The 15,705-nt window shown below is 38.9% G+C and overlaps 3 protein-coding genes and 1 long non-coding RNA gene across 4 annotated transcripts; 1 reads left to right on the top strand and 3 right to left on the bottom strand.

Annotated features, from left to right (window-relative positions):
* Window positions 1-659: 659 nt before the first annotated feature.
* LOC108821369 (transcription factor HRS1) lies at window positions 660-3,007 on the bottom strand. The gene is made up of 5 exons (XM_018594409.2): window positions 2,674-3,007; window positions 2,183-2,457; window positions 1,905-2,100; window positions 1,710-1,786; window positions 660-1,587 (listed from the first exon to the last, which is right to left on the bottom strand). The coding sequence occupies exons 1-5, from the start codon at window positions 2,813-2,815 to the stop codon at window positions 1,288-1,290; spliced, it is 990 nt and encodes a 329-aa protein (XP_018449911.2). The 5' UTR covers window positions 2,816-3,007; the 3' UTR covers window positions 660-1,287.
* A 1,471-nt stretch (window positions 3,008-4,478) lies between these two features.
* Window positions 4,479-5,639, bottom strand: LOC108822889 (allene oxide cyclase 4, chloroplastic). The gene is made up of 2 exons (XM_018596086.2): window positions 5,281-5,639; window positions 4,479-5,191 (listed from the first exon to the last, which is right to left on the bottom strand). The coding sequence occupies exons 1-2, from the start codon at window positions 5,510-5,512 to the stop codon at window positions 4,662-4,664; spliced, it is 762 nt and encodes a 253-aa protein (XP_018451588.1). The 5' UTR covers window positions 5,513-5,639; the 3' UTR covers window positions 4,479-4,661.
* Window positions 5,640-5,772: 133 nt separating this feature from the next.
* Window positions 5,773-8,308, top strand: LOC130498719 (uncharacterized). The gene is made up of 2 exons (XR_008937645.1): window positions 5,773-6,334; window positions 7,582-8,308. It is a non-coding gene; the product is annotated as an uncharacterized LOC130498719 (long non-coding RNA).
* Window positions 8,309-12,399: 4,091 nt separating this feature from the next.
* Window positions 12,400-14,631, bottom strand: LOC108819356 (methionine aminopeptidase 1B, chloroplastic). The gene is made up of 10 exons (XM_018592371.2): window positions 14,435-14,631; window positions 14,214-14,298; window positions 13,908-14,145; window positions 13,659-13,820; window positions 13,530-13,571; window positions 13,340-13,411; window positions 13,153-13,232; window positions 12,959-13,056; window positions 12,779-12,826; window positions 12,400-12,677 (listed from the first exon to the last, which is right to left on the bottom strand). Exons 1-10 carry the CDS (start codon window positions 14,571-14,573, stop codon window positions 12,532-12,534), a joined length of 1,110 nt encoding a protein of 369 aa, XP_018447873.2. The 5' UTR covers window positions 14,574-14,631; the 3' UTR covers window positions 12,400-12,531.
* Window positions 14,632-15,705: the final 1,074 nt, after the last annotated feature.

Below are 15,705 nucleotides of genomic sequence, written 5' to 3'. Positions count from 1 at the left end.
TATATCAGCAGCTACGAAGAAGACGACGAACACTCAGCCTTCAAATTCTTCGACGAAGACGAAGACACGTAGCTGGAACAGGTGAAAGCAATGATGACTCAAGAGCTATGATCTTTTCCTTGATCTCTCTATCTTGTACTTGCTTTCTCCTTCCTCTGACTACTCTCTCTCTCACACTTTTGTAACTTCGTTCTTGCTTCAGCCTCTACGGATCTTCCCTTTCTTGTGAACGCAACATCGCTTACAAGTTTCTCCATCATAATCTCACACCAGACTATGACTCTAGTCTCAACATAGATCACCTTGCTTCTGCACATGGCTTCACAAACCAGAAACCAGTAGATCCGATTGGATCTTCCTCTGTAAACGTCCTCTTTCCTCCGCTTCCGACGTTGTCTGCGACTACCACAAGCAAACATCAACTTCTCCTCCCGTTGACAACGCTTGACACTCGACATCATCTACCTATTCGTCACACTTGATATATCGATGCGATCTTGAGACTACTGAACCTCTGATTCAATTTCTTCAGAATCGATCGATCAAGCTTCGCTACCGATGAATCCTTGAATCGCCATAACCAGCGCTCTGATACCACTTGTTGAAGATTCTATCGGTTTCCTGCAAGCTTCAATGTAGTTCAAGCGCAAGTCTAACGCAAACAATCAATCACAGCGTGGAATCAAATCGAGCAAGCGAGAATAAACGACACAAGAGTTTTTGTTAACCCGGTGTTCACCGCACTCCTCCGATGTGGAGAAGCCGCTATACTCACCGGAGAGAGAGTTAGGTCTCTCAACCTTTCCAATAGATGAAACAGAGAAGAGTACAATCGCCGGAGGATACACTTGCGTTCTTCCTCTCTCGGATACAATCACCTCGAGATACAAATGGAATAGAGGAAGAAGATACAAGAAGCTGAGCCTGGAAACACAGAGAATCTCCTTCTCTCTCACAAGTTCTCTCACGAGCTCTCCGCTTCTCTCACGAGCTCTCCGCTTCGTTACGGAACCAACGACTCTGCTTCAAGCTCTCACACTAGGTGCCTTGAGCTCTCACACACGGACTCGAGCTCACGCTCTCCTCCTAGATCTCTCGCTCTTCTCCGCCTTGATCTCAAGTTCTCTCTTCTCTGATTCTGTTACAGACGTCTCGTCGTCGTAACTTCCCGTCAATGGAGAAGACGAACTGATGAAGATAATATCTTCAGCTCTTGGTCAAATTACACGTTTGACCTTGCTTTCATTTAATCAAGAAAACCCAAACCACGTGCCTCTCACATGATTATTATCTTGAGTAAACCTTCTCCTTTGCTGAGAGACTTAGAAGATAAGATGACATATTTCTACAGGACGGTCTAAAATTGGAAAGGCTCGGCCACTGTGGCAGTGGTGGTGCGGCCATTCCTCCATATATCCCGGTGGTGGTGGTGGTGGTGCCACTAGTGGTGGCTCCTCCGGTGGTTCTGCCAGTAGAATAGTCAGATTGTGGAACCCATATGCCCTCGACGACTACAAGATGTTGCGTCTGAGAGATTCCGTTGTTTGGGACTGTTTGACTTGGCCTTCTTGTATGCAGTCTATATTTCTATTATTATATATCCCAAAAATTTAATTAACATCAGTTTTTAGCATAATAGATTTTATACGTTCCTAGATTTATACATAAATTATAGAAAGAAAGAATTGTACATGTTCAAAAGTATTTACCTGTAAATGGCTTTTGACTTCATCATTAGTTAATCCATCAACCTTCATTAACTCCTTGATTTGCTTTGGCGTAGCTACTGCAAATTGGAACGAAAAATCAATATCTCAACTAAACTTCCACGAACCCTAATACCAAACTAGTGATCTAAATCATTAGAAAAATTAATTAACTCGTATATAAAAATTAGAACGCACCATGAGGTCCACCTAAGTGTTGAAGAGCGTTTAAGAAGCGTCTATGCAACTGGGAAGACCAGCACCTTCTCTGCTTTCTTCCTCCATCTTTCTCCACCTCTCTCTTCCTTCTTTCGCCACAGTTAGCCATCGGTTCTTTCTTCATACTTTCATCTTTCTTCACTACCGTGTCCACCATCTTCTCTTGCGTTCCTTCCTGAAGACACAATATGCAAATATTTAGAGCGTTGTAGTAAGATTAGTCTGAGTTTATGATATGGATTCTCTAATATAATTACCTCTTTTGGAAGAAGAGGGTCGGGTTGGTTCCATAGCTGAACAGATTTAAGCCAATCAGATTTCATGTTCTTGTCCTCAGGATCATTGTCTGGATTGTGATTTCCGTGCTCATCGTTGAATTCTTCTTCTTCATTGGAGGTGGATGAGTCTTTAGTGGTTAGAAATTGCTCCAAAACAGGCCTACATTCTCCGGTCGTCTGCTCCGAGCACTCTGATTGTCCGTACATATTATCTGTGTCCGTCCCAGGCAACTCAGTCTTGCATGCCTCGATTGCTTAAAAACAAAATAAAAGTACAGATCTATATTTAGTTTTTTCATCGATGCTAGAATTTTCACATATTTATTGTACTTTTTTCATTTTATCAAGAAAAAGAAAAGGTGATCACAAATCTTGCTTTTCTTTGTAATACATATTCCTACATATAAGTTTATATAAATAAATACAATTTACTGTATATCAGTATAAGTACGTACGTAAATTACACATACCTTGCGTTACGAGGTCTAAGCAAAGAGGAAGTTCACGTTGAAACACTTGAATCTTGCGGCGTTCTTCTTCAAGAGCTTCGATGTATTGCCCACATCTCTCCCGTTTCTGCTTGTAATCCATGTTGCTTAGCTTCTTAATCATTGGCGGTGCTTAAGGAAGAAAATAATTATCCTTCTTTTAGTTGTGATTTAATTTTGTTTAGGAGAGTGATCAAAACTTGCAGATCTGAATACATGTATATATATGGCTCTATAAAGCATCCCAAGGATCACTATTTTGAGAGAATAAAAAACATAAAGTCGGGCCGTCGCGTTACAAGACGAATCTTGTAGTATTTAGTAATTTTATATTTTATACACCTTGATGTGTTTAAATACATTTACGTTTGTAAAAGAAACGTAACCAATTTGATATATGTACTTTGATTTTTATGTCTTGTTATGCAAGTAGTAGGTTGGGAGTGGTGAATATTCGGTAGTGAGATTCCGTTTTTTCTGGTTATGTAATCTTATTAATTTTGTAAGAATGCACACAATAAGAGATGGATGCTTATTAAACGACAAAACCCAAAAAGAAAAAAACGAGATGGATACAAAAATATGGGTCGAGAATCTAAGACATATAATATGTGGGGTTTGAGTTATGACCTTCTTAATGGTACATTAACTTTGTGTTAAGAGTAAGAGATTTAATTAATTTCCATCTCTGCGTGCGAGTGTATGTTGTCTTGCTTAAATGCTTTACCAGTATGTGTTTAAAAAAAGTACAAATCTAAAACGATTTATATTTAAAAAACTGAGGAAGTATGTGTTTACCAGTCTAATCAAAAAGTAAAGAATTTTAGCGAAGTGGTAGATATATAAGCGATAATTATGAATAATTGTGATCTTTCTGAAACGATATGAGCCAGAGTGTGATCAGAACAAAACTGAAGCTGAAGATTAGTTTTCACTTTGATTAATCCTTATGTGTGACATTCCTATAGCCAAAAAATCCTTACAAAATGGTGAATGGTAACAAATGCGAGCAAAACTTTGGCGGATTAATATTATATCGATGCAACAAATCAAATCAAAATTAGTTTATCATAATTTTGTACTAGATACAATTGCTCGAAAAGTTTCCATGTTATAGTAATTCCTTTTTTTTATTAATAATCACACTACAGACGTAATTCATCACACGGAATTTTTGCCATAAGGATATTTTTCCTCATTGCTGTCATAACTTTTGAAATTAAATTTCTGGTGAGTAGTAAAGTACTATAAATATTTAGACAAGCCGGGAAAGAAAAGTTGCATGCATGATCTAGCTATAGTTGATAGCTGATACTACTATGTATTTTTCCTTTTTATAAATTGTGATACTAATACTATGAAGGAAATTAAAAAACTTGTAATGACTAATAAATGACCCACTCTAAATTCAAAAGCCAAATGTCTCTTCATGAAGAAAGCCAATACATAAGAAAAGATAACCTGATCAAGCAAAAAAAATTTCCTCTTTATCCATTATGGTTGATATTTTCCATAGAACCTGGAATGTCACAGAATCGTAAATTTGTTGAATTCGTTCCATCCGTATCCATATTAAATATGTAACTAGTGTATACATATATATGTCAATATCTTTGAGTTTAGACCGGTAATACTAATTAGTTGTATTCTTATTATATCCAAGTTAAACATAACGTGTTGGACTGTATTATTAAAGATCCTAATGCCTCATTCCAACTTTCCAAGATATATCAAAGATCCTAATGCCTCATTCCAACTTTCCAAGATATATCAAAGATAACGTGGTATATGCCAATGTCTTGAAATTATTTAGCAGAAAAAGAGTTCACAGGCCATAACCAGCTACTGCTTGACACACGATAGATTTACGAAAAGCGGCTCATATTTAAAAGCCCATTATTAGGCCCATTAACAGACCCATTAAGATCCAAGAGAAAACAAACAGAGAAAGCTCAACGACGCAAATGATTTTACTCGGTAAAGTTTAGGATAGTGGCGCCGTGCTGAGCCGCCTGAGCTTCCGCCGCCGGCTTCACATCCTTCGACGGCTCAACATGTTTCCCGGTGAGCTCCACAGGCAAATCAGAGACAACACCTTTCAAGTAAAAAGTGTAGAAAAGCTTGGTCGGATACACAAGCTGACGAAGCCAGACCTGTCCGTAGGCACCTTCGAAGACTCCGGAGCCACCGGTGATGGCGAGGAACGTGTCCTCGTACGTCAGGTAAGGTCCCTGAACGGAAATGTGACCGTACTCTCCGAAGTAGAAGCTGTAAGAAGCTTCGAAGCGGTCGCCTTTCTTCTCGGGAACGTGCTGGATCAAAACGCAGAGTCCCGCGGTGATACCGACGCGTTTCTTGAGGTCTCCGGTGTAGAGTTTGTTCGTGAAAGGGACGAGGTCGCCGATGCAAAGCTGCTGTGGGTTCTTGCCGAGTTTTAGAACCGCGGGGCTGTTTCGGTCTCCTTCGTTGAACTCGTACACGTTGAGTTCTTGGATCTTAGCTGTGGTTGTGAACATAATAAAGCCAAGTCAAAATCAAGATCCTGTTATTTTTATTTATTTATCATAGTCTGTTCTTTTGTTTACTTACTGGGTCTGGAGTTCTCGCTGCTGCTGCTGCTGCACATGGTTCTGAAGAAACTTGGAGTGGATGAGTAGGTGGTGGATCCTGATCGTGTGGAGAAAGCTGGACCGTTGGATGAGATCCTTAGGTTATGGAAGGAACTGGACAAACCCAAAAGAGGATTTTGGTGTTTGCGAGAGATGTTCCTTAGAGTTGCAATAGAGATCGATGCAGCAGCAGCAGAGGAAGCCATGATCATAGACTTGCCTGTCTGATACAAAGAGGAAAGCTGGTTTTGTGTTTAAGTTGAAGGGGTGAAGAGATAGAGATTAGCTTCTTTTTTAATAAATGCTTTTTCATCTATAGAACTGTGCACTAGATCGTGATATTAAATGATGATGATGAGGCATGTGCGTAGTAGATCTGGGAAAGTGGCTGTCAGCTTCAACTAAAATAAATAAACACTAAAATACAAATAAAACGTCAAAACAGGAAGAAACTCGATTTACTTGTTCCCTACTCCAAGTTACTTGTTCCCTACTCCAAGTTATTAGACTTTGTCTCCAAGTTATGTAATCCTATATAAGGAACTCATTACTCATGGAATAATAACAATTCATTCCTCTCTAAGTCATACGACTCTCTCTCTCTCTTTCTAGTTCGATCTATTCTAAGACAAGAACACTAGGATTAGAACACGTTATCAGCACGAGACTCTAAACCCTAGCTAAAATCCAGCGACCACAAAAACCCTAATTTCAGCCGCAACTTCAAACCGCCATATCTCCCTAACCGTAAGGATCCAGACGGCGAGTAATATATCAAATTGAAGCTCTTGACGAGACGAATCCAGCGCCGCAGACCACGCATCAATCCGACTCCAGACGCGCCGTCACCGCCCAGTGCAAGCCGCGCCGTCAAAGATCATCCAAAACCCTAATAGCCGCCAACTCCTTATCTCTCTTAATTTCGATATCTATTCTTCTTAGATCTCATACTAATCCAACTTTGAAACTTTCATTGTTGATTATTCAAGGTTTCTAAAAGAGGAACCAAGGAGAAAAGATCGGCAAAGATTAAGGTAAGATCTCAAGAACCCTAATCTTTACTTGTGGTTCAAGCAATTCGGATTTCAAACTTCTCTTCATCTTAAATCCGATTTAAAAGGTTTTGCGATTTGATTTGGTTGATTTTAGTTCTTGTTTTATTTTAAAATCAAAACCCTAAACCCTTAATAGTTTTACATGACTTTAGTTTTGTATGGACAACAAGTGATACCCCTTTAAGGATGACACGCTATATGTCCAAACAAAATTTAAGGTCAATGTTTAACCTAATCCTAAAATCAGATTTGAATTTTATACCCTAATCCTTAAAGTTTAAGTCCGATTTTAAGAAACTCTAAACCCTAAAATATAAAGCATGTGATTACATGACTTTCGTTTTGTATGGACAACAAGTGATACCCCTTTAAGGATGACACGCTATATGTCCAAACAAAACATAAGGTTAATATTTTCCACATCTTTTGGTCGATGATGCACACCATAGTGTGGCTAGACCATGATTTTCTTTTAGGTCAATGATGCATACCAATAGGTATGACTAGACCATATGAAGTAAAGGTCGATGATACGTACTCTTAAGTACGATTAGACCATAAAACAAAATCAATGGTCGATGATGTTCACCCTCAGGTGCAACTAGATTTTTCACCTGTGATTCACGGTGATCATCCACAATGATCCGCGTTGATCTATGATCCATGATGATCCTCGATGATCTGCGATGATCTACGATGATCAGTGATCCAAGGTGATCCACGGTGATCCTCGATGATCCACAATCACCGGTGATGGATGATGCGCACCACAGTGCAGCTAAATCACGATCCGTTTTATTTGGTCGAGAAAGTGTACCGAATGGTACTACTAGACCATTAAACCGCATGGGTCGATGTAGCATACCATATGGTATGGCTAGACCATGCACTCGTCCATCCCACTATTTTCAAGGGATTTACAAATCAAACAAGTTGATTAAGAGATTGATGAGTTATGAGAAAATAAATTTCTAAAAGAATGCAAACTGGCCGTGTGGCCCTCTTATTTGTTTGCTGGCCGTGTGATCCTGATTGAATAATAGCCGTAAGGCATTGATCACGCAAAGATGGCCGTGTGATCATGAGTGGCCGAAAGGCATTGATTACACACACAAGCCGTATGGCTTATTGTTTACATACTGGCCGAGTGCCTTTTATTTCTTGGATAGCCAATGGCATCAGAAATTGTATGTACTAACACTTAAATCATTTTGATATGATTTCAGATGTTGAGATTCCAACCCATGGACTATGATACCCTAGATATCTCTGGAGAGAACTATCTAAGATAGGCAATAAATATCTCGGTTATACTAACGATAGAAGGTCTTAGTGAATGTATCATCAAAGATGATCATGGAACCGAGAATGAGAAATATAAGGCATTAACAGTAATGCGCCATCATCTCAATGTGGAACTGAGAAATCAGTACCAAGATATACAAAGCCTTCGATGCCTTTGGAAAGAGTTAAAGTCCAGATACACTAAGGTGATATGACCAAAGGCAAGGCATGAGTGGATGAGCCTCAGTTTCCGGGACTTTGGGTCCGTGGAAAAATACAATTATGCTCTATCTAAAGTAGCTCATACACTGATGTTTTATGGTGAAAAGTTGACAGAGGAGAAATTACTTGAAAAAGTTTTCTCCACAGCAGATCCAAAAGATCTATTCCTACAACTAACCTATCGAGATAAAGGTTTCACCACATACAACGATCTGTTCTTATACTTATCTCAAAATGAACAGATGAATTAGATGAAAGATGATATGAGCGGCTATGAGGCAGATAGTGATGATGAAGAATCCATGGGAGCCACGTCCAAAGTAACAGATGGAGTGGCCGGCTAGACCATTGTCTAAAGCCTTTAAACATTCTGACTTCATACTTATGATTTGGTGTTTTGTCATTCAAAATTTCATAGCATTAATAAAAGTTTTTCTTTTATCTTCATTGATTAATTTGCTTGAAATATATTTTTGATTGACAAATGAGAATGAAAACTCGAGAAGAGTATGTCTAGACCACCACGCCTAAGGCATGGCCTTAAGAGGCACGAAATTTATCACCTAAGACCCATTGAGAGAGACCCAAAATCCCCACTGGCCGTGGACAAGGATACCACAGTAACCGTGGTTGTAGATCCAATCATGGCCGAGGAGGGAGTAAAGGTCGAAATGGCATTACAAGCCACATCAAAATGGTTTCAATAATAAACCAATGGGCAAAGCAAAGAAAAAGAAAATGTTCCTTTAGCTTATGAAAATCGCCAAAGGCATACATATAAAAGAGGTCGAGACTACATTCTCCCTACTGATCTAATACTATGCTAAGGATCAGTGTGATAAGGCATAAAAGCCTAGGTAACCAGTAAGGTTCACCAACGAATTTATACACTTTATGGCATGACCGGATTAGCCATCCTGGTCCGAACTTGATTAATAAGGCACAAAGAGTTATCCCATAAGATCTCACGTTGTGAAACATGTACACAAGGGAAACTCAGTAGGCTTCATTGTTCCAAGTAACACGAAAGTATAATCTGATCATGAGGGTAGTGAGGACAAAACCCGTGATCATGACCAGACCACAAATTCGTGTATCATGGTTTAAAACCATGTTGGCCGTCCAAGCATTACGTTTAAGTGAGGACAAACAAACGTATTTTTTAGCATGTTCATGAGGGGGAGAATAAACACTCCGTGTGGTCCATGACCATACTATAAAACCCAAACATGATAAGCATGGCCGAAGGCCATAAGGCATTATAGCTTGGCCGTATAAGGCATAACCTATTAGGTTGAGACTTCAAAAGTCTATAAGCTTGGGTACACCACAAGAATACATGTATGAAAGATAAGATACATCAGGCCATATAAAGTGAGCATAGATATTCCCGTCTAAAGATGATAAAGGGTCATAATCCAGATATAGACCATCCTAAGACTTTATGGATAAACCACCACATACCTATGTGCCATCTAGGATGGAATACCTCATCTAAGGATGAGATGAAAATCGGGAATATATGTTGGATAAGAGAACATGACCTTTCTCCCACGAATTCAATGAGACCATGAGCCAAACAAATGTGATCATATTGTGGCCAAGGTACACGGATTACATACAAGATGAATCCGACTATCCAACATCATGGAGAAAGCTATAAGCTGGTAAATAGAAAGTAAAAATGGAATGGTTTTAACCATCCAAGTCTTGGCAAAGATCCTCGGACCAGATATATATGTACTGGACGTCCATAAACAAAGAAAGAATGATAGCCAGACAGACCCGAAAGAATGACTAAGTCATACCAGCTTAGCACCACTATATAAATGTACTAGTAGAGACATAATCAAGTTGCTGTAAAAGTCTATAGAAGATAGACCAGAATGTTCCATATATAATGAACCACGGATAGAAAAGTTAAGGTGCTCATAATGATAGATCCGGGTTCATGAAAGAGAAACCATACTAGACAATGAGATAAGACCGGCCGGTCCTAAGGTACAGGTATCATACAATGTAGCCTTGCAAACTACAAAGTATTCAATGATCCTGATAATAATAAAATCTCAATCGATTGTATCATGTCTAGAACGCGATAGAACGCGATGGAACATTATATAAGGTGTCGACACATACACACACTCATAAGTGATAAAGAGAAAGCACTTGAGCATAAGAGATATGCGAGGATCACTAACCCACGTAAGAGTACTCATCATAGAGAAATGAATGGGACGTGGAGTTATAGTAAAGAATGAATATGATGGGCGTATTGGCCAAATACATAAGATAGACGCCATCTAACCAGTGACCAGATGAGTCTTGTGAGGAAAAGAAAATCGTGAGCTGTAGAACATGAAAGTACAGACAAGTGGTCGTACATGTTGCTACATAAAGCATTCAAAAGGAATGGCGGGATCACACAAGGATACTCACAGGGACTAAGGAACAAGGAAATAAATTCCTAGGTGGTGAATGCTACTACCCAATATCGAAATTAATAAAGATTTGGACATCTAAGGAAGATGTAGTAGACATTGGATATATCACTGGATATAAAGGCAACATAAAATACCTTGAGAAATGAGAAAGAAGTTCTCATAGAACAACATCGTTCCTGCGTTGTTCATAGACTGAGATGCAGCTGCATGCGTGTATGTACACACGATATGATAAGACTAAGTGATGCTTAGTAGAAAGTTCTATAAGAACGTTTCAGATCAGTCCATATAGTAGTCAATATATTTCTTGTGTTTATACTTAAAGAAAGGATGATTAAGATGATTGATTCTTGGAAAGGCTATGAAAAGACTACGATGATCTATACTAGAGATCATTAGCCGTATATGAATGTTGGGATCTATGATCCAACGTACCAAGAATAGATTGATCAAATGGTATGAGAATCCATCAGATTCACGACCAAAGGGAACCATACCGACTAGGATCATGTCCGACCTAGTTCGACCTTAATCATCATTGGTCCCGACCAATCCATCATGTCCAGCTTGTTCCGACCAGTTCCTCTAGGTCTTAAATCCGACCTAAACCATCCAAGTGAGAGGAACGTCCTATTGACCAAAAAGTGGCATAGTTTTGATTAAACTTCAAACTATAACACAGTAGCCACTTCATGAACAGATCGTGGACATATACTAAAAGTTCATAAAAGTTTTGGTCAAAGGATATGAATAAGATATATAGTGGCAAGAACATAATCCAGATGGATTATGGATGATGTCATGATCCGGACAGATCATGGACATACAAAGACATTCATGGTCGAATTTATCTAAGAGAGATAAACCATATGATCCGAATGGACCATGAATATCATGAAAGCATTTTGTTGATGCAGGTTACCAGTCCGATCCACACAGTGCTAAGTCCCAAACCGGCTATGTTTTCACATATGGAGGCACGACCATTTCATGGAGATCAGTCAAGCAGACTATATCAGCCACATCATCCAATCACTCGGATATATTGGCGATCCATGAAGCAAGCAGATAGTGTGTTTGGTTGAGACTCATGACACACCATATTCGGACAGCATGTGGGATCACAGATGGTAAAGACGAACCGACCGTTCTTTACGAAGACAATGCGGCCTGCATAGCTCAGCTCAAAGATGGTTACATCAAGGGTGACAAGACTAAGCATGTTCTCCCCAAGTTCTTCTTCACCCACGATCTTCAGAAAGAAGGAGAGGTCAAGGTCCTCTAAGTCAGATCCAGCGAGAACTCAGCCGACCTCTTCACTTAGGCATTACCAACATGCACGCTCAGGAAGCTTATGCAGCAGATTGGTATGCGATCACTGAGAAGCCTTCAGTGATATTCACTTCAGGGGAAGTAATGCGGCTGTACTCTTTTTCCTATCCATGGCTTCCCGTTTTTACCACATTGGGTTTTTGGGTTTACCATTGAAAGGTTTTAACGAGGCAGTATTCCAAACGCATTACAAACTCTAGACGGTTATGGCATTACAATCTCGGTTTTTAACGAGATAGCATCTTACACGCATAATGGACATCAAGGGGAAGTGTTATGAATATTGTGTGATGTCTATTATGGAATGTTCTAGATTAACTTGTTCCCTACTCCAAGTTACTTGTTCCCTACTCCAAGTTATTAGACTTTGTCTCCAAGTTATGTAATCCTATATAAGGAACTCATTACTCATGGAATAATAACAATTCATTCCTCTCTAAGTCATACGACTCTCTCTCTCTCTCTCTCTTTCTAGTTCGATCTATTCTAAGACAAGAACACTAGGATTAGAACAACTTGTTTATACTTCATATCAATTGAGAATTAGTGTAGTTTGATAAAGAAAAGACCTGACCAAACATGTGGAACATTTAAAATATCAGTCAAACCCATCTTCAGATCTGATACGTATACTATTATGCAGTGCAATGAAATTCTGCAATCTATATAATACTAATCTATAAATAAACATGTGGAAAATGCGATTTAAACCATAGAAAAATCAGATACAACAAATAAAACTAAACTAAAAAGAAACAGAAAAATGGAAATTGATGATCATAAACCATATGGATGTATAATTCTATATGATTTCATGGTCCATGAACAGCCTGAAAAATTCAGAGCATTTGACAAAGACGGAAACGGAAAGAAAGACAAAAGTGAATAATAGTTTCAGCATTTGGTAAGAATCTCAGAACCAGTTCTAGTAATCAGAATTGTATGCTCACACTGTGCGGCTACCCCACCATCAGCCGTTAGAGTGGTCCAGTTGTCTGGCCATGTTACACATTCCGTGGTTCCAATCGTTAGAATCGGTTCTGCAGCGCCCAAATTGAATCCATCAACTTGTTATTATAGTGTCATCATAATATGCAAAAAGAAAACCAGGACATGGAAGAGGGAAAAAAAATTGGCTAACCGATTGTGAATGTTTGTCCCTCAACCATTTGGCCAGGCTCATCATTTCCTGCAAAATGGGATAGAAAATGAGCCACCAAAGACGAAATGCTTGGCACTTACAGATCCAAGTATTGTTTTTGATTGTTACATTACAGAGAACAAAGCTGAAGCGTTTCACTAAGAAAGATATATAACTTACGGTAGTGATAAATCAAGGGTTCAGAGTGAAATACTGGTCCAACACCATGCCCAACAAAGCGCTCCACCACGTTGTAGCCATACTTTTCGGCATGCTCACTGTTTGAAATGTTAAACAGGCAGCTTTAATATGTCTCAAGTAATACCTTTCTCCACAGTTATATTCCTTCAAACAAGAATGGTTTTGGTTACTACCTTATTCTCTTGCCGATTTTCTTGAAGCTTGCTCCATCTTTACAAACGGCTATCCCTCTCTCTAAGCATTCCTCCGTAATCTTCAAGAACAATAAACCAACAATAATTAGCACACTAAACAGAATCCATTTAGTATGAACAATGTAGAGACAACACAATGAAGAGAGAGAGAGAAAAATGAAACTACCTGTACAAGTCGTTTAAAACCTTCATTTACTTCTCCACAGAAAAAAGTTCTTGATGTATCTCCATGGTAACCCTGTTGCAGTTTCAAATCCCCAAATTTTAATATATGATTCAATGTCTCAAGTTTTAGTGAATCAAAGATAGTGTAAGTAAAACTGTCTACAGATTAGTGGAAAAAAAAAAAGACTTACATCCAAGTAAACCGTGACATCGATGTTTATTATATCTCCATTCTATAATAAGAAACAACAGTTAGTGCTAAAAGACATGAACTCATTCAGGAAAAAAAACTCTTGGACTTAAAAAAGCACAATCCAAACCTGTAGCTGACGAGAATCCGGTATCCCGTGGCACATACACTCGTTAACCGATGTGCACACACTTTTAGGGAATCCACCATACCCAAGAGGCGAAGGATAAGCACCAGCTTCGACGATCATATCGTGCACCGCTTTGTCTATCTCATTAGTCGTCACAGATGGCTACACAACCACAACAACAACAACTCAGGACATACATATATATACACACATACACAAGCAAGAGATATCCACAAGGAGAACCCTTACTTTAACCAAAGTTCCTGCAAAGGTTAGAACCCGAGCAGCGAGCTCGCAAGCAGCTCTCATCTTCGTAATGCCTTCGGGACCAGGAAACTGGAACTCGGGAGATATATCGGGTAACACGCCAGACTCAACGTAAGGAGGCCTTGGTATGTGGTCAGGGACAAGAAGACGAGGTGATACTCTTCCACGTCGTAAAGGTGGATTTCTCCTAACTTTTGAAGTTTTCTCCAGCTCTCTCATCCTATAAAAAAACGAGATTAATTTCACTTTAATCTTGAATGATTATCAACCAAATGAGAGTTTGATAACCTTCTGATTCTAATGGCTTCTTCTAATCCAGAGACTTTCTTAGCAGAAACGTGAAGTTTTCTCGGAGGATACGAGTTCTTCTGACCTAGAGATTGATAGAGACAGTGATAAGAGCTTCATACAAGCAAATCTATTCAATTATCAACATTCAAATTAGTTTAATATCTTCTCGGAGCTTAGGGCGGCGAAGAAGAAGCTATAACGAAAGTTAAATGACGAACCGGAGAGCAGTGATGGAGAAGAGGAAGTGAACGGAGCGAAGCTCCTGGAAGACGATACATGCTCGCCGTTGAAAGAAGAACGGAGTTGCAACGAGGACGACGATGGCGAGAAACTGGATAGAAAAACCGTAGACGCCATCTTCGCTACCTCACTGCTAAACGGACTCTGAGAAATATCAAAACTGTAACGAATCGATAGAATTTTACAAGAAAAAAAAAATGTTTTTGATATTTATTTCGAGACAGATGACTATTGGACTAAGCCCATGGGCCTATTAACTACTCAACATTGGCTACTTAGACTTTATTTGTTGAAGCCCACACTTCATTCTCGTGTCAAAAGCCGACAATTTCTTTGTTTAGTTGTGTGGGTTTAGCTGAAGTCAAGGAGAGTTTCTCAGGCCACCATTGGGTCATTGCTACTTTGGATCTCCCCTGATAGCAGAGGCTATCGCGATGCGATTGCTCTTTGCTTGGAGCTAACTTTAGAGTTCACAAAATTCAAAATTTTCTCTATCAATTCAATGCTCATCACAGTTATTTTCGGTAATTTCCAATCTAAAGAAATCATTGGAATTGTCTTCGACATCCGTTCGATATCCTTTAGATTTGCATCAGTTGTTTCTCTCAACTCCTCCGATCAAAAAACTCAATTGCTGATGATACCTTAGCCAAAAAAAAATATCTTTTTATTTTCTTTTCTATGTAATGGATTCTTGAATTTGAGCCATGTTTGGGCTCATTTTCTCTTTTATTATTAATGAAATTTCTGCCACAAAAAAAAGTTCTGTGGGTTTAGCAAATTTTTATATGTTTAACATCCTAGTATATGCTGAGTTTTCTGGGAGCTAAATCTATATAACTCTTTCAAATTCAGAGTGGAGATCAGAACTATCAATACCATTATATAGTTTATATCCAAAGTTCTTCGCCCTGAGCTTTTCTCGAATCGAGGGAGATCAATTATTTTACAAGAAAGTAACGCTTGCTGGCTTGTTGCTATAGACGACGGCTTTGTACAAACTCATACCGAGTAGACTCAAAGCGAAATTATTAGACCCGGCCGTGAATTAGCGACGTACTTTTATATTACTGAAATATCAAGTTTTTCCATGCATATTATAATATAAATTGACTTCTTTCATCTTGATTATTATACTCGAAAGTACCGTCCCTGATATCATTTTGTTATAATTATCATGATTCGTGCGCCAACCGAAGACCAATTAGTTAGTAATTATTATAGTAATCATTCATTACCGAACGCATTC

This window comes from Raphanus sativus, chromosome 8 (assembly GCF_000801105.2).
Source record: "Raphanus sativus cultivar WK10039 chromosome 8, ASM80110v3, whole genome shotgun sequence".
Lineage (NCBI taxonomy): Eukaryota > Viridiplantae > Streptophyta > Magnoliopsida > Brassicales > Brassicaceae > Raphanus > Raphanus sativus.
This window is presented reverse-complemented; position numbering and strand designations above follow the sequence as displayed.

Excerpts from the sequence above, each read along its gene's own strand:
- LOC108821369 (XM_018594409.2), bottom strand. The coding sequence starts at position 2,815 with ATGATTAAGAAGCTAAGCAACATGGATTACAAGCAGAAACGGGAGAGA. Across the intron at positions 2,101-2,182 it reads ACCCTCTTCTTCCAAAAGAG|GAAGGAACGCAAGAGAAGAT; the intron begins GTAATTATATTA and ends TTGTGTCTTCAG. Across the intron at positions 1,588-1,709 it reads AAGTCAAAAGCCATTTACAG|AAATATAGACTGCATACAAG; the intron begins GTAAATACTTTT and ends ATATAATAATAG.
- LOC108822889 (XM_018596086.2), bottom strand. The coding sequence starts at position 5,512 with ATGATCATGGCTTCCTCTGCTGCTGCTGCATCGATCTCTATTGCAACT. Across the intron at positions 5,192-5,280 it reads CAGCGAGAACTCCAGACCCA|CTAAGATCCAAGAACTCAAC; the intron begins GTAAGTAAACAA and ends TCACAACCACAG.
- LOC108819356 (XM_018592371.2), bottom strand. The coding sequence starts at position 14,573 with ATGGCGTCTACGGTTTTTCTATCCAGTTTCTCGCCATCGTCGTCCTCG. Across the intron at positions 14,299-14,434 it reads TTCTCCATCACTGCTCTCCG|GTCAGAAGAACTCGTATCCT; the intron begins GTTCGTCATTTA and ends ATCAATCTCTAG. Across the intron at positions 13,057-13,152 it reads AAAATCGGCAAGAGAATAAG|TGAGCATGCCGAAAAGTATG; the intron begins GTAGTAACCAAA and ends CATTTCAAACAG.